Source organism: Phalangium opilio, unplaced genomic scaffold, assembly GCF_054372755.1.
Source record: "Phalangium opilio isolate 3A_F unplaced genomic scaffold, DU_Popi_V2 ptg000390l_1, whole genome shotgun sequence".
Lineage (NCBI taxonomy): Eukaryota > Metazoa > Arthropoda > Arachnida > Opiliones > Phalangiidae > Phalangium > Phalangium opilio.
In genome coordinates this window covers 1,985,001-2,009,343 of record NW_028324234.1, presented here as the reverse complement: position 1 = coordinate 2,009,343, position 24,343 = coordinate 1,985,001, and the positions used below count along the sequence as shown (strand labels likewise).

Genomic DNA, 24,343 nt, shown 5'->3' with positions numbered 1-24,343 from the left:
CTCTTGGAAAACTCAGACTTACCACGTGTCTGTGGTGTAGTGGTTATAATAAATATTTAACAATTATTTCACTTCACTTGGTTTAATAATGTGACATAGGTAGCGTACTTTTTCCCTACTTTTAAAACCATTAAACTAAGTAATATTAGAAGTTCAACAGATTGTCAAAAAAAGATGTTATAAGCCACTGTAAATGGTGCTTAAATGCCTAATATTTCCTTAATACTTCCAAATAATATTAGTAAATGGCGTGAATTGATCATAGAAATGGGGTTAAAGTACACCCTAAATGATGTCTTTTTTGGCACTGGAAAAAAACAGCATATATGGTGTTTGAATGCACCATTATATTTTAGAGTGCAAATGTATGACGGTAAAGCAAACATAATTATTCAAAACTTAATTACATTAAGACTGAAGTAACAGATATTATATAAAAACGTCTTCGTTTGGACCAAGGCCGAAAAAACAAACGATATGTGTGAGGTTTATCAATTGATATTGAGATTTTTTTCTAGTTATTTTTATCCACTCAATCCTTAATCAATATTTAATTCAATCAACTGATTTTACTGTTAATCGATCTAGTCCCTCTTAATTAATTGAAAAAATTACATATCTACGCTTTTTCAAGAACAATTTATTTCATGATAAAATGTTTTCGGAAAATGTAATTGTTCTTGAAAAAGCGTAGATATGTAATTTTTTCAATTAATTTAGAGGGACTAGATCGATTAACAGTAAAATCAGTTGATTGAATTAAATATTGATTAAGGATTGAGTGGATAAAAATATCTAGAAAAAAATTTCAATATCTGAACTTCAGTCAATTGATAAACCTCACACATATCGTTTGTTTTTTCGGCCTTTTATATAATTTAACACATTGATATTACAAGAAATAATTATACAGACTAAAAACTTTACATTTTTTGGTTGATGATGGAAATTTATTTAGACAAAGTTAAATCAGGAATACATAGATTAAGTACTTGGAATCTTTAAGAGGCCATAGACCCCACACAAATATCTGATTGACTGTGAGGGGAAGCGCCAAAAACTTTTAAACCACCTGCTCCTCCTTCCTCGCGTCTCATTGGTTATGCTAATGTGTGGGACAGATCGAGATCATGACCTTTTAAGCTGTCGTCTGCATCAGTTTCGGCTCCGAAATGGTCGGAAAGTGCGAAAACTTGGAGCAGTTTGACGTTAACGACGTTTTTGAGGTGGAAATTTCTCTAACTGTAACTAAAGTCGACGATTTAGAAGTTAGTGTAGCTCGAAATTCAGTATTGAAAACGAATGCTATAATAATTTCGAGAAAAGATGACGTTACCGCCCCTTAAACCCTAAGCCTTTGCATAGGGATACTGATGTTTCGTTTTTGTATAACTTAGGTGAAGAGTGGAAGAAATTAAATTTTTACTCCACCCAGTGAGAATAGCAATATCGAGTTTTTAACGGAAAGCAAGTCTCGCCCTTTTTTTAGAAACGTAATCCTTGGTCTACTTGTTCAGACGACGTATCATGTTTACATTCGGGTTCACCGCGCATAGGTCGCGGGAGTCGTGGTGCAGGTCGCAAAATACGTCAAATAAATTATGCATGACGTCAACGGTGACGGTTCTTACACCTCCTCCCCTTTCAGTCAGACACCCAGGCCCATAAAATTGCCTCTTAAGGATTCCAAGTAGTAAATCTATGTATTCCTGGTTAAATAGATGAAAATTTATTCATTCTTTACTAGACGCCATACTTCCAGTTCTTATCGAGTCTGAAAAATATTGACTTAACAGTAGAACTCACAGCAGACAACGCGCAGTCTATTTACCCTTTTTTGTGGTTTTAAAACTTTCAACTAGAGTTCGTTGTGGTGGAGTGTTTACTTTAAAAAATCGAAATCGGAATGATGGGGATGAAAAGTCCCGAACACACGGTATTCCTGTCTCCATCCAAATAATCCAATGCCAAAGCTAGGGTAGCCAGACCTTGAAAAACCGGCACAATACTCTTCGAGGGGGATTCTCCCCCGCACGAGTAAGAAATGAAAAGCTGTGGGGGTAAAATATTCCAAAAGAACTTCATTTTATGGTCCAGAAAAAATATCAGGGTGGAGAGAGTTGTCTCTCTTTTAAAATACAAAACAGGAATCTCTCTTTCTATAGTTCACGTTTCCTTTGATACCCTTCGCTTGGTCAGGTGTGACGGGCCCAGTCGGTGTTTTACCATGATAAAACCCGGAGGAAAAAGAAAACGTGAATCTTAAAATTATATATTGAAAGGTTTTTACAAAATCCCCTCAGTAATGAGTAATGGAAGAAACCAAAGTGTAACAGAAGTAAATAACACTGGAAGCAAAAGTGCCTTGTTACAATTCCCCCCTCCCACAAGCTGGGATGAGAACGGGTTCGAAACCATGTTGACCAAGGGCTTTGGTTTTTCCAGGATACATTTTAGGAATAAAAGTTTTACATACATGAGAGAAAAAAATATGCAGTTACAATGCTCACGCAAAAAAATTTTTATTGGAATGCGCTGAGTTTTTGAGAAGGGGATCAATAAAGACACCTAAAGGGATAGAATCAATCTTTTGACCACTAATGTAAAGCTTTCATTTTTTTAAATCAGAAAGAACCTAAAATTACGTTTTCAAAAATATATAGATATTGATAGTTTTTTAATTAGTTTTTAAAAGTATTAGTTTTCGGCACCGCTCCGATCACTGCCCCCTCTACAGTCGTTTGGGAAAAACACGAGCGAAACACCTACATTACCCCCGCTACCCTCCTCTCACACGGAAAAATGGTAGATTTACTCCTAAAAGTAGTTTTCATACTATTCTGCATTTTCGTAAATTAATATTTTTAATTTCGATACGGATGCTTTGAAAGTTATAAAGGAAAGTAAATAGTTTCACTGTAATTTTGGTGTTCAAAGTAGTAGTTTTACAAGGTTTAATTACAAATAAAAATGTGTTGAAGCTTAGATTATAGCCATTAGGCTAAAATAAAGCCATACCATTATTATATATGGAACCTAAGCCTTTGCCAAAATAGCGTAAAAATGTGGTGTTTTGGACATTACTTGTGACAATTTTGACAAATCGTTATCATCCTTACTCTACAACGTAACCAAGAGTTACGAGAACAAAGGATAATAAATATGAAAATTCAGAATTATGTTTACAATCGTCTTCTCAAATATGCGCTGCTTCCCCAGTACAAAAAGTAATAAAAAATCCTACTGCAGAAGCTAAAATCGGTAGAAGCATTCCAGTTTTTTCCCTACCAATAGGATCGCATCCCGTTGTGACGAAACAACGGGGATAAACAAGTTGGCATGTGCCCATGTATAGTTTAAATTTTTAAACTTATAACGTTCTTTTTCCGTAATTAAAATAATTTTTCAGACTTTTTACGTACACTACATAATTTTAGGCATACCTTTTTATATGTAACCAAATGCAGTTTATACTAGATGAAAAAACTTTGATCTATCCCTTTAAGTCCCTCTCACAGGTGGACGTAGCTAGAGAGGTGTTATTAATAGAATAATCAAACATGGGATAACGACGACCAAAGTGAAGAGTCTTACACTTAGCAATGTTAAAAGCTAACCAATGGTCATGACCCCACGAAACAACGGCGTCAAGATCGAGTTGTAGGACAGTTCGATCAGTAGAATCACATACACGGCGATTTGATTTCTTTGGATTTCGTTGGTTTTCATTTAATTCGCCAAGATTTTGTTTGATTTCAAAATTCGATAAATTCGACGGTTTTCGTTGGATTTTGATATTTTCACCAAGATTTCAGGATTTTTTTTATTTGGATTTCGTGAATTTTGTAGTTTTTCCCGGAGGAAAAAGAAAACGTGAATCTTAAAATTATATATTGAAAGGTTTTTACAAAATCCCCTCAGTAATGAGTAATGGAAGAAACCAAAGTGTAACAGAAGTAAATAACACTGGAAGCAAAAGTGCCTTGTTACAATTCCCCCCTCCCACAAGCTGGGATGAGAACGGGTTCGAAACCATGTTGACCAAGGGCTTTGGTTTTTCCAGGATACATTTTAGGAATAAAAGTTTTACATACATGAGAGAAAAAAATATGCAGTTACAATGCTCACGCAAAAAAATTTTTATTGGAATGCGCTGAGTTTTTGAGAAGGGGATCAATAAAGACACCTAAAGGGATAGAATCAATCTTTTGACCACTAATGTAAAGCTTTCATTTTTATAAATCAGAAAGAACCTAAAATTACGTTTTCAAAAATATATAGATATTGATAGTTTTTTAATTAGTTTTTAAAAGTATTAGTTTTCGGCACCGCTCCGATCACTGCCCCCTCTACAGTCGTTTGGGAAAAACACGAGCGAAACACCTACATTACCCCCGCTACCCTCCTCTCACACGGAAAAATGGTAGATTTACTCCTAAAAGTAGTTTTCATACTATTCTGCATTTTCGTAAATTAATATTTTTAATTTCGATACGGATGCTTTGAAAGTTATAAAGGAAAGTAAATAGTTTCACTGTAATTTTGGTGTTCAAAGTAGTAGTTTTACAAGGTTTAATTACAAATAAAAATGTGTTGAAGCTTAGATTATAGCCATTAGGCTAAAATAAAGCCATACCATTATTATATATGGAACCTAAGCCTTTGCCAAAATAGCGTAAAAATGTGGTGTTTTGGACATTACTTGTGACAATTTTGACAAATCGTTATCATCCTTACTCTACAACGTAACCAAGAGTTACGAGAACAAAGGATAATAAATATGAAAATTCAGAATTATGTTTACAATCGTCTTCTCAAATATGCGCTGCTTCCCCAGTACAAAAAGTAATAAAAAATCCTACTGCAGAAGCTAAAATCGGTAGAAGCATTCCAGTTTTTTCCCTACCAATAGGATCGCATCCCGTTGTGACGAAACAACGGGGATAAACAAGTTGGCATGTGCCCATGTATAGTTTAAATTTTTAAACTTATAACGTTCTTTTTCCGTAATTAAAATAATTTTTCAGACTTTTTACGTACACTACATAATTTTAGGCATACCTTTTTATATGTAACCAAATGCAGTTTATACTAGATGAAAAAACTTTGATCTATCCCTTTAAGTCCCTCTCACAGGTGGACGTAGCTAGAGAGGTGTTATTAATAGAATAATCAAACATGGGATAACGACGACCAAAGTGAAGAGTCTTACACTTAGCAATGTTAAAAGCTAACCAATGGTCATGACCCCACGAAACAACGGCGTCAAGATCGAGTTGTAGGACAGTTCGATCAGTAGAATCACATACACGGCGATTTGATTTCTTTGGATTTCGTTGGTTTTCATTTAATTCGCCAAGATTTTGTTTGATTTCAAAATTCGATAAATTCGACGGTTTTCGTTGGATTTTGATATTTTCACCAAGATTTCAGGATTTTTTTTATTTGGATTTCGTGAATTTTGTAGTGGATTTCGCGATCTCTTTACTGATTTTTGCGATCTCTTTACTGATTTTTGCGATTTCGTTACCGATTTTTGTGATTTCGTTACTGATTTTCTTATTTATTTACTGATTTTGTGATATCTTTACTGATTTTGTTATTTCTTTGCTGATTTTGCGATTTTCTACAGTGTTTGTTGTTTCTTTACTGATTTTTTGATTTCTTTTCCGATTTTTTGATTTCTTTACTGATTTTGCGATTTCTTTACTGATTTTTTGATTTCTTTACTGATTTTTTGATTTCTTTACTGATTTTGCGATTTCTTTACTGATTTTGCGATTTATTTACTGATTTTGCGATTTCTTTACTGATTTTGCGATTTCTTTACTGATTTTGCGATTTATTTACTGATTTGGCGATTTCTTTACTGATTTTGCGATTTATTTACTGATTTTGTGATTTCTTTACTGATTTTGCGATTTCTTTACTGATTTCGAATTTTTTCACGGGATTTCCAACTCAGCAAAAATTCGTTTGATTTCTTCTCGGATTTATGATTTGGTTATTGATTTCGGATTTCTCAAGTTTGATTTCACGGGCAGCGTACGGGATTTCGACAATGAACGACCCCTCGGAATACATTTATTCGTAAGATTGTTATCCCCACTTTACCTCGAAAAAATAGAAAACAAGGGCTTTCATGTGCGAAAGAGGTCTATGTGGTTTCGTCGAGGGTTCGGTAGTTTTAGAAAAAATGTACTGGACTTCGAAATCCAATTTGATTTCTTCGGATTTCGTTTGATTCCTTTGGATTTTCTTTGATTTCTTTGGATTCCATAAGATTTCGTCGGATTTTGTTTGATTTAAAATTCCATATAATCAAACGGATTCGTCGGATTTTGAGATTTTTCCTGTGATTTCGTCGGATTTCGCGATTTCGTTACTGATTTCGTTACTAATTTTGTGATTTCTTTACTATTTTGATACTGATTTTTAGATTTATTTTCTAACTTTGTGATTTCGTTACTGATTTCTGATTTCTATATGGGGTTTCAAAATCAGCAAAAATACTTTTGATTTCTTCCGGATTTCAGATTTTGTTATTGTATCTAAAAAGTGAATTTTATAGAGACTTGCCCTTTAAATATTCTTACTAACCTCTGCAATCCAAACTATTAATTTCAAAGATATCAGCAACTATACCTTTATTGAACACACCCTGCTTATAAATTAAGTTTTCGTTCTCGTTTATATTATCACTGAGAATCATGAAAAATCGCTTTGAGATTCGGAAAATTTGCAATATCGAACGTCGAAGTATCGCGTTTGGGCGTGCGTATTTGCCTCCTTCAAATTCGTAAACGTATGAGTTTTCCTCGTAAACGTTTTTGCCAATTCGATATTTGGGTCGTGAGTCATCGGAATTGGTAACCGTAGAGCTGAAATTGCTACCCATTCTATAAGAAATTTTAAACTTTATCAGAAGTCCATTAAATTAGCCTCGGAAGTAAACAATTACAATATCTGGTAAAGCGTACGTCTGCTGCGTGGATTGGGGGTTCAGTTTTCCCCCTTTCCTAAGCCTGTTTGAAATCTCTTGCTCCTCTCTTGGAAATCTTTCTTCACGTTATACTTCAGCCCATAAACGCTGCATCTCTAAAAGAGACCGAAAACGGGGTAGATTCCTCTCTATAGCGCGTTTGCTTTATATATATATATATATATATATAAAATAATGACAAAAGACCCAACGGCCTCGACTGTTCCCAAATTTTTAGCCCCATCCCTTTCCCCGATGCTACGCTGGAGAGAACTCGGTTTGTATAGTGGGAGGCGGGCGTTTTCCAGTCCCGTTAGAGACCCAGAGTTCATGTTCAGCCAATGGCTGTTTATCTCCCAATAGAGCAAATTTTGGAGAACGAGTCGCACCTAAACCGGAGGTCTGAGAATAGTTATCGCAAGGTGGCGAATGTGTCACCCTTCTTCAGTCTTGCTACACAAGAGTCTCAAACCCTGCTTTTGTTTACTTCATAGGGTAGTTTAATATACTATTGACTTTATGTGAATTAAATCGATTTTGTAAGCCGTTTCTTGTATTCATTGCAGCTGGAAGCATTTATTTTAATAAAATTCTATGACAATATTTCAGACGAAATAATTTATAATTGTGCTCTATGATAGCAAAAATGCACCACCACTACCAAAAGTATATAGAAATAAAAACAAAAAGTACACTTCATTAGCAACTCCCTGCCTTTGGCTGTAGACAACATGTAAACTGCGAAGCAAACTACCCTCCTCTCAACCCCCTGCACGAATTAACCAATCAGGGAAGAGCTTCTTGGCGTCGTAGGTTTATAGAAAGTAGTACACGATGCTGGCGATCCAAACGTTAATTTTTGGTACTAGAGCTAGAATCCGCTACTTCATGAGCCTATTCACGGAACGGCTTGTTCCCAGTACCACGGTCGGAAAGATAACCATACGCAGAGGGGGAGTCGACACTATTCTGGGATAAAGAGGGGACTTCTCATAAGGGATGTCTAAAACCGCTCGATTTAACCGAAAACCGGTTTTTTTTCAACTCCGAAGCATCGGTTTTTTTAATTCTTCGGATTTAATCTGTTTTTTAAAATGAAAACCGAATAGTTTTTTTTTAATTCACAAAATTGAAAAATTTTTACGTTGGAGTATAACGTTTTCAATATTTTTTATAAACGGCCGGATAAAAACCGGTTTTTTTGTCCAGATTTTTGGATGGGTTAAACCGGCCCTTTAAATTAATCGGTTAACCGAAAACCGGTTTTGTTTTCGGGAAGTTTACATCCCTACTTCTCATCTTACACGGCGCGTGCAGGTTTCAACGAAGTGTACTTTTTGTTTTTACATCTATTTACTTTTGCCATTAACAACGAGATATGCAAGCACGCTTAATTCGAAGGGGGGTACCTCAACCATATATATTTGACTTGTGTGTTTGATAGATGGCGCTTCTTCGTCTCTTTAAAACGGGGTCTCCCCTCAGGAAAGTTTCTCGGGGGATTATGGTTTTATCATAAAAGTTTTTAGTCAAATGAAGATATTTACCAATGAAATTATTCATTATTTTTTTAATAAAAAATGTAATAGTAATTAATTATAAATAAGAGGACTGTGTGCTTGAATACTTGTCTCATTTTTTTACCTCTCCGAGTGACGATGACGTCACGAAAAGGTATTACACTGGACGTGTCTGTGGGTGTGTCTGTAACAGCGTTTGCAGTTGGGAAATCGGAGCAAACGTGTTCGTAAAAAGCAATATTGGCTTCTACTCCAGTGTCATCGTTTGGATTAATTAGTACGCGGCGATCATCTAGGGTTACGAGAAACGTTTAACCTCGCAATGTTAATTAGGGCTTCCACCAAAGGTTCATGCAATTGCGGCTTTTTTCATCTTTTACTGTGAATCAATCGCGTTATATACCCTAAATTACTAAAAATTGTAAAAGAGAGATATGCTTAAATTCAAACGTCAACAATAGCTATGTTTAAAATGGGATTAGTAATATAGTTTCTTAAAACGATTTAACTAGAATTGAGGTAAATTAATGACGAATAAAATAATAAATATCAATTATATTTTTTTAATTATTTAAGAAAAACCTCATAATTGCGTCTCGACTCGGGGAGGTTTAAATTGGTTTCCCAACTTGTTATTTATGTGCTAATTAAATAGAAAACTATGTTTCTACTCTTATGGCCCGGCCCTTGGATCAACCATCTTTTTCATTTGACATTTCTTACGGTTTTGAAAGGTTTTCGGAATCAGTTCCTTGATACGTTTTAGCAAGACGTGATATCTAATTTATTAGGGAGAAGGTATAAGATGCCTAAGTATTCGTTCACCATAGTCCCAGTCCCCCTTTCAAAATACAAGGGGGGACGTTAAAGGAGGTCGGGATATTTCACCTCTCCTCAGTCGGAAAATACGTAGTTTTCGTCATTCGGGTCGCGCTGATGTGAGTTTTCAAGAACCAATGAAATGCTGGTTGTAATTTAGAGGCGGGGATTAACTCCGGACCTACGTTTGGACTAGAGATAAAGCTGGAAATGTGGCGAATTCATACCTTCTCCCTAATGAACTAAATATCGCTTCTTGGTTTTAGATAAACCCAAAAATTTAAATAAAAAACTTCAGTTAAAGATTGAGCCACAATTACCAATAATGATAATATTCTGTTTCTTTTTTTTTCAGAATTTTAAATGGATTGGGGCCATATCACTGAAATATGATGACGTTTATGATAGCGTCTTAGAAGGCAACAAAATAGTGCAGAATGTTGGAGACAAAATATCTTTTCCTAACCTGGTTATCAAGAAATGGGGACTCTGGTTCTACTTGACCGTTAAAGTCTATTCGGTACCAGACAGTGGTAGAAATTACACTCTGGATATTGGTAAGTTACAACAGCAAGATACAAACAATTGATCCTTTATTCGGTCTCCTTGTAATGTTTAACCAAGACCGTATTTAGAAACATTGATAATATATGCCTATAATCAGACAATGGGGGCAATTCCGAGCAATTCTCCAACTTTTTAGCCACATCTATATCTATATAAATCAAAGTCCTGACTGACTGACTGACTGACAGACTGACTGATAATCAACGCCCAGCCCAAACCGCTTGAGCTAGAAGGCTGAATATTTGCAGGAACGTTACTCATAAGTAGTAGGCGCGTACTAAGAAAGATTTTTCCAATACGCCGCCATCTTAAAAAATGGCGCCCGGAAATGTAAAAAATATTCTCTATGCAATTAAGTACGCGCGTTTCAACCGATTTCACAAATATTTAGTACACTGGTTTGCTTTAACCTTAAGACGGGCTGAATGGTATTTTGGGTTCGATTTGTTGCCATCTTTTTAAATGGTGGCCAAAAACTTAAAAACGTTCTTTATGGAATAATGTCCGCGTGAAAAGTAATAAAAAATATCCCGACGGGCTGACGGACTGTGCCGAGTGCCTTCGCTCCTAGGGTGCTACAAAAATATGTCATCAGTAAAATCTACACATTCTTTATATCAATTTAGATGGAAGTTCTTATTACACGCGAGCGACGCCGCGGGTAACGGCTAGTCGTATATATACGATGAGGCTATTAGTTTGTCCCGCGAGCCTGTGGTGGTCGTGGTAGTAGTTTTTCGCGATTTGGAATGTGGTCAGAGTTACCCAAAGAAATGGTTATGTCAGAGCTAACCGAAGAAATGGTTATTTTATGCCTTTGGCAGTATAAAATTTTTCGTTCGTCATTGAAGGGAGGGAGAGTGAATGTGAGAGAATTGTGGTGAGGTGATATTTTTCGTTCGTGTATTTTAAAAGGATGGGGATTATAATAGTATGTTTAAGGATTGCATTTAATTGTACAGGTAAGGTTAAGCTTTGTGAATTGTGGTTTACGTTTCCTCGATATATTTAAAGCTAGAGATAGAGGATTTTAGTATTGCCTTAATTTAAATGGAAGGTTTAATACTCCCTTTAAAATTCCGGTCACCCTTGGACCATAAGGGTTTCACGCCATCAATCATCCCGCTCCCCGATTTCAAAATTCAAAGAAATCGAGGGGAATTTTTAAGAAGCAAAAGCAAGTAAATACCGACGTTATATATAGAATGGTGTTTAACTACTGTTTATTATTAGAATTTACGTGTATTTCTCCTCAAATCGAGAAGAATTTCAAAAAAAAGTCCGAGGGGGCGAGAATTCTAGAAGCGCGCTTTGGAAATTTCTTAGTTTCTTCTTAGCTACAAGGTATCGATGGGACTAATAGTTTTACCTGAGTAGAAGTGGTAGTAGTAGTAGTATTAGTATTTTAGTAACGGGCGTTGGCGATATTTGATTCTCTTTGCCAAGCAGCCATTGAAAAATTATTCCCTCTGACCGGTATATTAGGGGATATTTCACTAGAAGTATATTTATTGTAGTAGGGATAGCGAGAGTACGTAAACAATGTGGCTTAATTATGGGCTAGTCCATCTTGTTAAGCGAGTTATCGCAAAATTTGAATTTCCCCACCTTTGTTTTTCTTAGCACGAGGGGAATTCACGAGACATCCGCCCCTTTTCGTTCAAGGTTTGATAACACCTAAGACTAATCACCTATTTAGATATCGCGCAGTCATAGAACGCACGAGGATGACACCAACCCTTCAGACGATGGTTATCACCAGAAGTAGGATGAAACTAGAAGTAAAGAGCTCTAGCATTGGTAATAGATCCTGGCACAAGTGAACAAATTTGAGGATTTTATACCACTTCCATCGCGCCTACACTAGAGAGAAAAAATTGGTGAAGTTCAAAAAAAATTCCTATCCCCTTCCCCTCATCCTAAAGCCGCGGAACACGGACGCGGGTGCTTGAATCTAGTTTGGCGGTCTACCACCACGAGCATCTAACGTTTTGGAGGGAAAACTCAGAAACCGCTACCAGAGGGCTAACCGTTGGTGTGTTATTAAGAATATTCACTATCGCCAAGTGAAGAATTTGGTTACCTCAATACTTCTAGTCCCTTATCCTAATTTTGTTATCACTTGCAATAACTCCTTTAAAAAGATAGAGAATTGCCTCTATTATAAGTCGCGCTCAAGGCTAAGAATTTTTTAAAGTTTGTAAACTTAAGGAACTCTTGGACAAGCGGTTTCTTTCTGTGTGCTCGGGAAAATAGTACCAATTTAGAATGTGTTTGCCAAAAGGCGTGTTTTCAATCAAAATTATCGTGTTCAAAAATTAAGCTTTTGCGTCAAAAGTAGCAGTCGAAAGTCTAGCTGTTTTTAAACCAGCTTTAAATAATGGATTAATTAAATTTAAGGGATGGAATATTCCCCCTTAAAGGTAAATGTTGCATGTTCCAAACGCCCCTTAGCAGCAGCTACTATCCATAACAGCAGAAGTCCATTAAATTAGCCTCGGAAGTAAACATTTACAATAGCGTACGTCTCTGCTGGGGTAAGACCTTCTGTTAACTCCATGGATGGGGGTTTAGATTTTCCCCCTTTCCTAACCAGAGCTCATCTGTTGGAAATCTTTCTTCACGTGAGCGAGGCGTGACTTCTTCAGCCCATGAACTCTGCATCTCTAAAGGGACCGGAAAACGGGGCAGATTCCTCTCTATAGCACGTTTCCTTTATAAAAAAAAATAAAAAAGGAACGGCCAAGGTCGTTGAATTGTGTTCTTTTTTCATATGGTTTATAAAGAATCATAAAAACCGAGTGTTCCCAAATATTCAGCCCCCATCCCTCCCCCTGATGATATGCTAGAAAGGGCTCAGTTTTACAGTGGAAGGAGGTGTTTTCCAGTAAATTAAGAGATCCAGCGTTCATTTTCAGCCAATAGCTGTTTCTCTCCAAATTGGGCCAGTTTTGGCGTTCGAGTCGCACTAAAACCGGAGGTCTGAGAAAGGTTATCGCGAGGTGGCGAATGTGTCGCCCTTCTTCAGTATTGCCACACAAGAGAGGGGAGTCCCAAACCCTTCTTTAGGTTACTTTCTAGGCCCCTATAAGGATGGACTTCTGATATTATCAAATAGAAAACTTATTGTTGTGAATATCTTCTATATCTATATAGATATAGATACTGACTGAGTGACGGACTGATAATCAACTACCAGCCCCAACCGCTTGCCCTAGAAGGCTGAAAATTTGCAGGAACGTTACTCATAAGTAGTAGGCGCGTACTAAGAAAGATTTTTGCAATCCGACGCCATCTTAAAAAATGGCGGCCAGAAATGTAAAATATTTTCTCTATAGACGGGCTGAATAGTCTTTCGGGTTCGATTTGTTGCCATTATCAAATGGCGGCCAAAAACTAAAAAACGCTTCTTTATCGATTAATGTCCGCGTGAAAAGTAATAAATAATGTCCAGACGGGCTGACGGGCAACGCCGAGTGCCCTCGCTCCTAGGGTGCTACAAAAATATTAGTCATCAGAAAAATCTACCCATATAATTTTGATGGAAGTTCTTATTACACGCCGCTGTTAACGGCTAGTTGATCTATAAAAACGATCAGTACCTTTTGGTAGTCGAAGTTAATCTATAATTTATCTATATTTTAATAAGGATTTTATTTCTAGGTCCATTTGACGTACGTCCCGCTTCCAAAAATTACGAACCAATTGTGACGTACACATCAAGAACCAATGTGTTATTCTCAATTGACGCTGACTTCAAAGATGTTCAGTTCAACATCTTCAAGTTCTACGTATATTTTATCAACTTCTTTGCCAAGAGATATGATAAAGTCGTATGGGTCAACGTAACTGCTACCCCAGGTATCATAAACTTGCGTAAACTCGCTTAAAAAGTTAAAGAATTGCCCTTATATCGGTTTCGTTTCGTTAAATAATCAGTTATCTCACCGAGCTTTAATAATCGGTATCGATTCCGGTAAAACATAGGTATCGGTACGATGGGTCCGACATTCCAAAAAAGGTTACGCATTTTCGTGATTTCGCCAAAGTTTACGTGATTTTGAGAAAGATTTCGTGATTTCTTCGTTGATTTCACGATTTCGCCAAATATTCTGTAATTTCTTCTTGATTTCACAAAGATTTCGTGATTTCTTTTATTTCGCGAATTAAACAAAGATTTCGTGATTTCTTTTATTTCGCGAATTAAACAAAGATTTCGCAATTTCTTCATTGATTTCGTGATTTCGACAAAGATTTCGGAATTTCTTCTTTGATTTTATAATTCCGTGATTTCTTCAAAGATTTCGTGATTTTGTGTGAAAGATTTCGCGATTTTGCGAGTACTGTACGGGATAACCGACCCCTTTGTATCGGTATCGACATTGGTTAATACGCGTTATCGGCCTTCACTAAATGTACAGTATCTACCTCTGAATGATTTTAAAATTCAAATTAGGGTTAAATTTTAAGGATTATTTGATATAACCCACTTGACGCCCCGCTTTCCTCTTAACAAAATTCCAGTTGCACGCTCTATATCTCGCGCTACGATTGTCACATCGCGCGCAAATTTTATTAAATCTCATGATAAATTTCATTCGACACGGAGTCTGCGTGCGGCGTGCCACGAGAATTTTGTTCATTAAAAAGGCAGGGCGTTACGCGATTGGTCAGAGGGGCTTATTTCAAATTATCCTTAAAATTTGAACCTAATTTTAATTTTAAAATCATTTGGAGACTCTATTTACTGAATGTTTCACTGTGTAGCATGGTCTTATAATTAGAATAATAAAAATCGATAATAATTCACTTGATTTTCCACTTCACCCTCCCTTTAAGGATAGCCAAATGGTACTGCCTATAACTATTTTCTTTTTAATTTAGGCAGTATTTTAGCCAGGGCCGAAATTATGGGAAGTTTGAAGACACTGAACGAAACCGTGATGGCACTGTCGGCAGACGCCGAGAAGGACCTTTCACTACCATATATTCCCGGAACACTTTGGCGTGTGAAAAGAGCAGCCGCCGATGACAAGGTAAAGAATTCACCAAGAAGCGATATCTAGTTTACTAGGGAGAAGTTATAAGCTAACTATAAAATAAGCACAGATCTGAAATTAGTGCTAAATTCCAATTTTGGGGATAGTTTTTATCATCCAGCCAAATATATCCGAATGATTTTAAAATTACAATTAGGTTCAGATTTTAGGAATAATTTGAAATAAGAACCATCGATCTGCCTTCCTGTTTACAAATGTTTCCTGGATGTTTCACTATGCAGAATGGTCTTTAAATTAGTATAAGAATCGATAAAAAATCACTTGATTTTCCACTTCAACCGCCCTTTAAAAAATTATCGCAAGCGATAACTATCGTCTGAAGGGTTGATGTCAATCTCGTGCCGTCTATGAGAGCGCGATATCTAAATAGATGATAAGTCAAGGATGCCATCAAACCTTGAACGAAAAGCGGTGTACGTCTCGCGATTCCTCTTGTGCTAATAAAATAACAAGGTGGTCAAATAAAAATTTTACCATCTTTAGTTATAAAGCAAGTGATAACCTATCGACCAGTTTATCCCTTTTGTAGCGATGGATTTAATTTTAGAAGTAGGAATGTGGAACTGTTAGTATTTACTTCATTCCGACTCAAAGCCCAGTAAGGAGCCCCTCCCTCCAATAGAGCTCGGAATTATCTATCCGTTATCCACGTTATTTTATCTTTATCCATGCTCAAAAATTATCCACAAAACGTATGTGTTAAATCGTATTATAATCCACAAATTTGTTTAAAAATAATCGGTTATCCACCGATTTGTGGATAATGGATAGAAAATGCCGAGCTCTACCCTCCAACACGTAAAGAAAACTATTAAAATATCTTATTGGCTCACTTAACCTACGTTCTGATGACGTTGTTGAGGGGGACGGTAAAAAATACGTTATTCCTTTCTGACTCTGCTCCTATGACTCGCTTCATCTTTCACACTCTGGAAAGGGGGGTCGTGGACTTTGGCCCGCACCCATATTACTCTGTTCTCCATTCCTGCTTCTAAAATTACATCTATCTCTACCTTTTGCCAAGTAAAAATTAAAAACGGTAAAATTTTAACTTGACCATCTTGTTTTTTATTAGCACGAGGGAATTCGCGTGATATCCGTCGCTTTTCGTTCAAGGTTTGATGACACCTAAGACGAATCACCTATTTATATATCGCGCTGTCATAGACGTCACGAGGTTGGCACCAACCCTTTAGACGATAGTTATCACTTGCGATAACTCGTTTAAAAAGTTAGAGAATTGCTCCCGTGAACATTTTAGAATTCTTATGATGGTTAATTTTTATTTTGGTAATTTCAGTCATTAGACGAAACCAAGAAGAAGAAAGAAGGTGGCGGATCATTGCCATTGGCTTGGATTGCTGCCATAGTCATCAATGGCGTCCTGGTCTTCTTATTCATTCTCTTCGTTGTTTATTGCTATTGCCGCAGCAAGAAGAGAAGTAGTAAGTAAAATCTTTTTCCTTTTTTTCCGAAAAAGGGAATGCGAATTTAGAATTTCATTTCATATTTTACCACGAAAGTGGTATTATGTAACACTTTCAAGTCTCTACTTTCAAAATATCAAGTTTTTAATATAATTGAATAAAGTTTCCATTTTTAAAATACATTGAAAAATTACAAAAACTCGGTTTCGATATATCAATGAATCTGTCTTGTCGAGCTTGTTTGCACGTTTGATGACATCACTATGACGTAAGGAAAAAAAAAGCGCGGGAATCCTATACGTGTCTCGAGCTTCTCACCACTCTAAACTCTGGGTCTGGTAGCGGAGAGAGTGGCACCATCTCGCGTGATAAATATATCTGTGACGTCGGCCTACGGGAAACGTTTTAGCCTTTCATAAAAGTGGATATCAAATAATTTCATATGAAGCATTTTCAAATGCATATTGCCAAATAAGCAGAAATCGGAGAATTAAAAGCTTGATATTTTTGAATTCACAGAAATTTATTATCTTTTGTTATATAAATCAGAGGTTTTTCAATCGAAGCTTCTCATTCCCTCTAACAAAGGTGATAACTTAAAACTAGGGATGTTAATTTTCCGGAAAAATAAAACGCGTAAAATAGGGAGCCAACAACTGGCAACGGGGAAGATATAGCCAGATGTCACGCGGCCCCCTTCTGGTTGGTATTCTTGCGCGTAGAATACTGTTTCCAACCGTTAGGGGGATAAAAATTTAGTAAGAGGTAGAAGGGTGTGACGTTTCAGGGTCAGAGACTCACTCAGAACTATTAGCTCCCTATTGTCCGCAAATCGGAAGAAAACAGTTGGTAAAACAAAATGAACTTATCCGAGTCGAGGCGCAATTAAGATGTTTTTCTTAAATAATTAAATACATATAATTGATGTTAATTATTTTAATCGGCAGTAATTTCAATTAATTCAAGTCGTTTTAGGAAACGTTATTCCTAAAATCATTTAAACATAGCTATTGTTGACGTTTTAATTCATTTAACAATTTTGGGAAATTTAGGGTATATAAGGAGATTATATTCACAATAAATGATAAGAAAAGCCGTAATTGAGTGAACCTTTGGTGGAAGCCCTAGCTGTCATTGGGAGGAGGTTAGACGTTTCTTGTAACCCTAGCCGATCGCTGCGTACATCTTAACACTAACGATGATAAAACAGTAGAAGCCAATATTACTTTCTGCGAACACGTTTGTGTGTTGGAGGGAAGGGCTTCTTTACTGGGCTATGAGTCGTAAATACTGCCCGTTTTCCATTCCTACTTCTAAAATTAAATCTATCCCTGGTTATTTCTTGTAATATCACCGTGTAAAAACTGCGATTTAATAAGCATTTTTTTTTTTTTTAAAATGCCGTTAAAAATTATACCTATTGAACGCTTTTAACCCTCTGTGATTTCACTACCTTTTAACTTCAGAACATCCTTTCTGCCGGGGCTGCATTTTAGCAGTGGCGTAGCTAGGCCTTTTTTGGGGGGGGGGGGCTAGCCTCCTCAAACTAATCCGTAAAACCTAGCAAAAATTGCTAGTCGCCCCCCAAAATTCTTTACTTTATGCTTCCATAAATTTTCTATCAAAGTTACATCCATAAATTTCCTATCAAAGTTACAAGTAGGAGTAAGGATCTTACGCGAGGACAGGAGAAGCAGCTTCGCGGCAGAGTAGACAACATATTTATCTTTGTCCTTTTGAAGACCGAGTCGTCTGCTACTCATTCTGGAGTGAGATATTGACGAAAACCTTGAAATATGTAAACTTCCCGAATGCAATATTTACACATTTTCAAATAAAATATAAGTATTCATCGGTTTACCAAAGAAGAACCCGTTAAAGGGAGGGTGAAGTAGAAAATCAAGTGATTTTTTATCGATTCTTCTACTAATTATAAGACCAGTCTGCATAGTCAAACATTCAGGAAATGCTTCCGAATGATTTTAAAATTCAAATTAGGTTCAGATTTTAAGGATAATTTTAAAGAAGGACCTCCGACCAATCGCGTAACGCCTTGCCTTTTTATTACCAAAATTCTCGTGGCACGCTCCATGTCTCGCGCCACGACTGTCACGTCGCGCGCAAATTTTATCAAATATCGTGATAAATTTCATTCGACACGGAACGTGCCACGAGAAATTTGTTAATTAAAAGGCAGCGCCTTACGTGATTGGTCGGGGGTCCTTCTTTAAAACTATCTTTATTTCTGAACCTAATTTGAATTTTAAAATTATTCGGAAGTATTTCCTGAATGTTTCATTATACAGACTGGTCTTGTAATTAGTAGAAGAATTGAAAAAAAATCACTTGATTTTCAACTTCACCCTCACTTTAAAAACTGGATTTTTTGGCTTGGCGGGACTATTTTTTTAACCGACTGTGGCGTGAGCAGCTTGCCTCATGAAGCGCGTGATCGGGTGCGCTATGAACCGGCAGACCAGAAATTTTCTATCACAGTTTCCTCTCTTCTCTCGTGTCGGGGGGAAAGAGAAATTTATTGAAAGAGCTATTGTGAAAAAATATTTTGATACATTCGCGGACGTAATCGAGTTAGCTATGTCAAAATTAAATCCCTCTGTTTATAAATGACGGGCGAACGGTGATCCCATTTTATTCAGCGGAAAACGTCGCGATATTTTTGAGACATCCACGGCGCCGAAACGGACTAATAATTCTAGCGCCGCCGCTTTACGTTATTGTTTACTCCAACATTTTCTTCCATGCACGGTTTTTGCTCCCGTACGATACCTGTTGGGTAGTCCCGGCTTACCATGCCAACTTCGTTTCACCTCTCTAGCCAAGCTGGAGAGTTTCAAGCCCTTTCCTTTCCCGTTAAATACCATTTCAGTCGTATAAAGTTTACTTTTTTCTCATTGGTCAAAACATAAAAGTATGGATTTATTGGAAGGGACCTCCCGTGCAGATTAAATTAGCCCCCTTTTCTATGTGCGGCCCATTCTGTGTTGGACTAGACTCTCTCACTCATTTTTCTCGGCTGTATAGTTAGGTATAGCTTTAGTACAAACCAGAAGAAAATTAAACCGAGATATTTATAATAACAACATCTTATTGTTTTAATACGTATCATATTTTTTAAAGTTGGTAATTTTTGGATTCAATTTATAAATTACTAATTAAAATTTTGGGAAATTTAAAATTATCGTGTTGTTCGTAATTTATAAATCAAAGTCCTGACTGACTGACTGATAATCAACGCCCAGCCCAAACCGCTTGCCCTAGAAGGCTGAAAATTTGCAGGAACGTTACTCATAAGTAGTAAGCGCGTACTAAGAAAGATTTTTCTAATACGCCGCCATCTTAAAAAATGGCGCCCAGAAGTGTAAAAAATCTTCTCTATGGAACAAAGACCGCGCGATTCAACCGATTTCACAAGTATTTAGTACACTGGTTTCCTTTAACCTATCGACGGGCTGAATGGTCTTTCAGGTTCAATTTGTTGCCATCTTTTTAAATGGCGGCCAAAAACTTAAAAACCCTTCTTTATGGAATGTCCCGACTGGCTGACGGGTTACGCCGTTTGCCTATGCTCCTAGGGTGCTACAAAATATTAGTCATCAGTAAAATCTAACCATTCTTTATATCATTTTGATGCGGGTAACAGCTAGTGTTAATTAATTTTTCACGTTAAACCAAGTTGAATTGTGAGCACTTGATACCTAATTTAGGTGCTGTAAGCAGAATAAACAAATGGGAAACAAAGGAAAAACTGGTCTCCGAAATAAAATAGGCTAATTCTTTAAATGCAGTAATTAAGTGACCTATAAATTACAAATTAAAATTTAGGGACATTTAAAATGATCGTGTTGTTCGTAACTTATGTTAATTATTTTTTTTCACGTGAACTTACTGTAATACGGACTAAATACCTCCAAGATAAAAGACCCTCGGTCATAATCCCCCATTTTTGAAAACGTACAAAATTCCTCGGTCATCCTAGCAGGGAGGAGAGACTTGAGAGGGAGTAATAAAGTGAATAGGCGGGTTCGTTCGCTTCGTGACTAAACTGGTCTCTCTACGGTGATGGCTCTGCCACTCGTCGCGGTGTCCGCGCGCATGCGTCAAATTTTAAAAACCGGCTTTGAACTGGAAGGGGAAGGTGGTTTTTGAATATCCGTCATGGTGAACTATAAGAAGTGTTGTTGGCGGTAGAAACGACGTCACTCGCGCCTGCGCGTTAGCTAAAATCGTAGAACGGAGATAGAAATTCCTTCCCTTACTTTTTCCCCCTTACCATTTGTATGACGGTTTTTTAGCATTAGATCAACACTCCATCTCAAGTCTCTCCTCCCTGATCCGAGGAAAGCGTGCAAAATCCCCCCACGCTCTTGAAAAAATCCTCTGGTCATAATCCCCGAGATAATGAAAAATGAAAAGGTCGTAAAAAATACAATATCAAAATTATCGTTGACTTTCATTCATTTCTAGGGTAAAAATAGGTTTACGTAAAAGTTATTAGCGCAAATATGGTGAAAATTTGCAAATACGAAACAATTTTTCCTTTGGAATTGTTAATTTTGTCCCTGACATTCAATATTTACATTCAGTTTCACAATATTTTCACTTTATTCGGGTTGGGTTGGGTTAGTTTAGGTTGGGTTGGGTCAGGTTAGGTTAGGTTTGATTAGGTTAGGTTAGATTTGATTAGGTTAGGTTAGATTTGGTTACGTTCGGTTAGGTTAGGTTATATTGGGTTGGGTTAGTTTAGGTTAGGTTTGGTTCGGTTAGTTTAGGTTGGGTTAGGTTAGGTTGAATTAGGTTTGGTTGGGCTAGGCTAGTCTGGGTTAAGTTAGGTTAGGTTACAGTTAGGTTAGTAATATTTTATAAATAATTTTAAAATGTTACGCCTTTTCCAAAATATTGTTGTTTATCTTAATTGACTTCCCAAAATTGTATGCCTTTTACAAAAAATTGCATTTTATATTTTCTTCAGATATAACATTACTCTTTTTTCATAATATTGTTCTTTATTTTTAAATACTATAATAGAGATTTCTTTCCCTATCAATCGCAGTTTGTTGGGAATTTGTCCTAGGGCGGGGGGGGGGGAATTTTACCTTGGGCTAGGGGGAATTTGTCTTCGACATCCATTCGGGGGGATTTTGTCGCCAACGTGAGGGGATTATGTCCATTTTTTCTCTGATGGGGGATTATGTCATACACTCGAATTTACTCTATTACACCAAGTTAAATTAATAAATTGTGAGCACTTAATACCTAATTTAGGTTCTGTAAACAGCCTAAACAAATGAGAAATAGAGAAAAAACTAGACTGCAAAATAAAATAGGCTAATTTTTTTTTAGTATTTTACACCAACCCAATTGACACTTGTTTTCATTGACTGCAGGATTGTCGCTCACCCAATTTTCAACCCTCCCAATTGTCGAACACCCAATTTTCATCCCTCCCAATTGTCTGACACCAAATTTTCATCCCTTCCATTTGTCTGATACCCAATTTTCATCCCTCCCAATTGTCTGATACCCAATTTTCATCCCTCCTAATTGTCTCTTACCCAATTTTCATCCCTCCCAATTGTCTGACACCCAATTTTCAACCCTCCCATTTGTCTGACACCCAATTTTCAACCCTCCCAGTTGTCTGAGACCCAATTTTCAGCTCTCCCAATTGTCTCACACCCAATTTTCAACCCTCCCAATTGTCTCTTACCCAATTTTCAACCCTCCCAATTGTCTCTTAACCAATTTTCAACCCTACCAATTGTCTCTTACCCAATTTTCAACCCTCACAATTGTCTCTTACCCAATTTTCAACCCTCCTAATTGTCTCTTACCCAATTTTCATCCCTCCCAATTGTCTCACACCCAATTTTCAACCCTCCCAGTTGTTTGACGCCCAATTTTAAATTCTCCTAATTGTGTGACACAAAGTTCCAACCCTCGCAATTGTCGTAGATCCGTTTGCTATATTATGTTATAGACCGTCTATGTTATGGCGCAATAAAAATTTTTCTTTAAGGATATTATATCTTCGTTTTAATATCCATGGCCTGAATATAAGTAGAACGAATGTAGCCTATGAAAAACACACACTCTATGAGTTATATTGATTCTTTAATAGCAACTGAAACATTTCGCGAAGGCTTAAAGCTAAGAGTGTTTTTGTCGGGTCACAACAGTTTATTCCTGTTGCCTTAGAAACGGAGCGGTACAGCCATTTGCATTCAATTCTCCGCGCATTGGAAACTACGATAACGACCCCCTTTAACACTATTAGAGAGTGGGTGCTCGATAACTTCAATAACAAAGGGGACCTTGATGAAACAGTCGGATCTGAGACTCATTTTGTCTTCGTCTAGTCAGTCTTGTAAAATTGTACTTGGAAGATTGACGAAATATTCGTAGCAGAGTTTATGGATATGAAAGAAACTATATTTTCAAGTAAAGTAGATTGTCCAATATGTTTCGACAAAACATTGTTGGGGCTTTAGGTTTATGTGTCCAACGCGCTCTACAATGTAATGCCTAATACAAACTTTAAAAAAGTAGCCAAACTATACGAAATGTGCGGGCGCGTTTTGAAAAAACTCGGCGATTACGTCTTTGATTATGAAGATTCATCAGGTAACTAGTATTATATTTTCAAATACATTAATGCCTTAAAAAGACGGTCAAAAAGTACTTTTTATCGATTCTTCTACTAGTTAGTTATAAGACTTATTAGCATACTATAACATTCAGGAAATACCAACCAATGTTTTTTTTTAATATTCAAATTAATTTGAGATTTCATAGATAATTTGAAATTCACAAATTACTGCCCTACCTCTTTCTTGACAAAATTTACGCGGCACGTCTGCTTAATTGTCCAAGAAATTGACCCTAGTAGACCATTACGGTTAATCACAGTAAATGAAATGCAGCCGCCCTAAAGCTATTATACTTCGTATTAAATAATTTCCGAGGGGTCTGACACTTGATTCATATTCATCAGTAATCACAATCATTCTGGTGGGTAATCAAAGGTAATCAGCGATTATCACTGGAAATCACGTAAAATCTTGAGAAAATCAGAAATAATCACTTGATTTACTAGTAGTCGTTTGTTATCACCTCGGAAATCACATATTTCATGAAACAATCGCACATAATCAATCGAGGAATTCGAAAATAAAAAAAAATATCGTAATTAGTTGGAAAAGAAATAATCACTGCATTCATCGTAATTCACGAAGAAACCAGTGGTAATCACGGCATTCACAAAAAAACCACCGGAACTGAAACAGTAATCACACGCTATCGGTGGCAATAACGGGAAATCAGTGTAAAGATTATGGAAATCAATTAAAATAATCGTAATCACGGAGATCAAGGAATTCGTTCAGGAATTTCCATAAAAAATCAGAAATCAGGAGTACAAAATTTTGGCGAATGACTAGCCCCTCTGATTCTTCTACGTATTATACGACCAGAGGATGCCCATTTCCGCACAATTTTAACATTGAAATTTTAATTCACCATTTTTTACCATAACCCATTTCGGCACAGTTTTAAAATAAAATATTTTTATTTTCTTGTTGATTAGGTCAGGTTTGGTTCGGTTAGGGTTAGGTTAGGGTTAGGTTAGATAAGTCTATGCTACAATAGAGGCTTGCAATTAAACTTGTGATTTGACCGTTCCAATATCATTATCTATATATAAATGTGTATGGATAGATATAAGAATTAAAAAAGAGTGTTTTTGTTAAAAAAAAAATAAAAGTAAAAGATGCATTTTTTAATTCCATTTGTAAAAACTGCATTAAAAATATGTCTCGTTAAATTGTACCGAAACGGTCTCCCCCCCATTTCACCCAATCTCATTTGTCCCAATCAGAAGAATTTGACCCAAATCATATATTCCTGCTTCACCCAAATGTATTTCTCCCAATTCCCTTTTGTCGCAAATCA

At 36.6% G+C, this 24,343-nt stretch overlaps 1 protein-coding gene across 1 annotated transcript in view; it reads left to right on the top strand.

The window, feature by feature from the left end:
* LOC149596160 (uncharacterized) overlaps nucleotides 1–24,343 on the top strand; it is a 144,673-nt gene that overhangs the window by 58,951 nt on the left and 61,379 nt on the right. Inside the window, exons 9-12 of the mRNA XM_089861322.1 lie at nucleotides 9,677–9,878; nucleotides 13,552–13,749; nucleotides 14,773–14,924; nucleotides 16,249–16,393. Coding sequence (XP_089717448.1) covers nucleotides 9,677–9,878; nucleotides 13,552–13,749; nucleotides 14,773–14,924; nucleotides 16,249–16,393 — 697 coding nt within the window. The remainder of the gene's footprint in view (nucleotides 1–9,676; nucleotides 9,879–13,551; nucleotides 13,750–14,772; nucleotides 14,925–16,248; nucleotides 16,394–24,343) is intronic.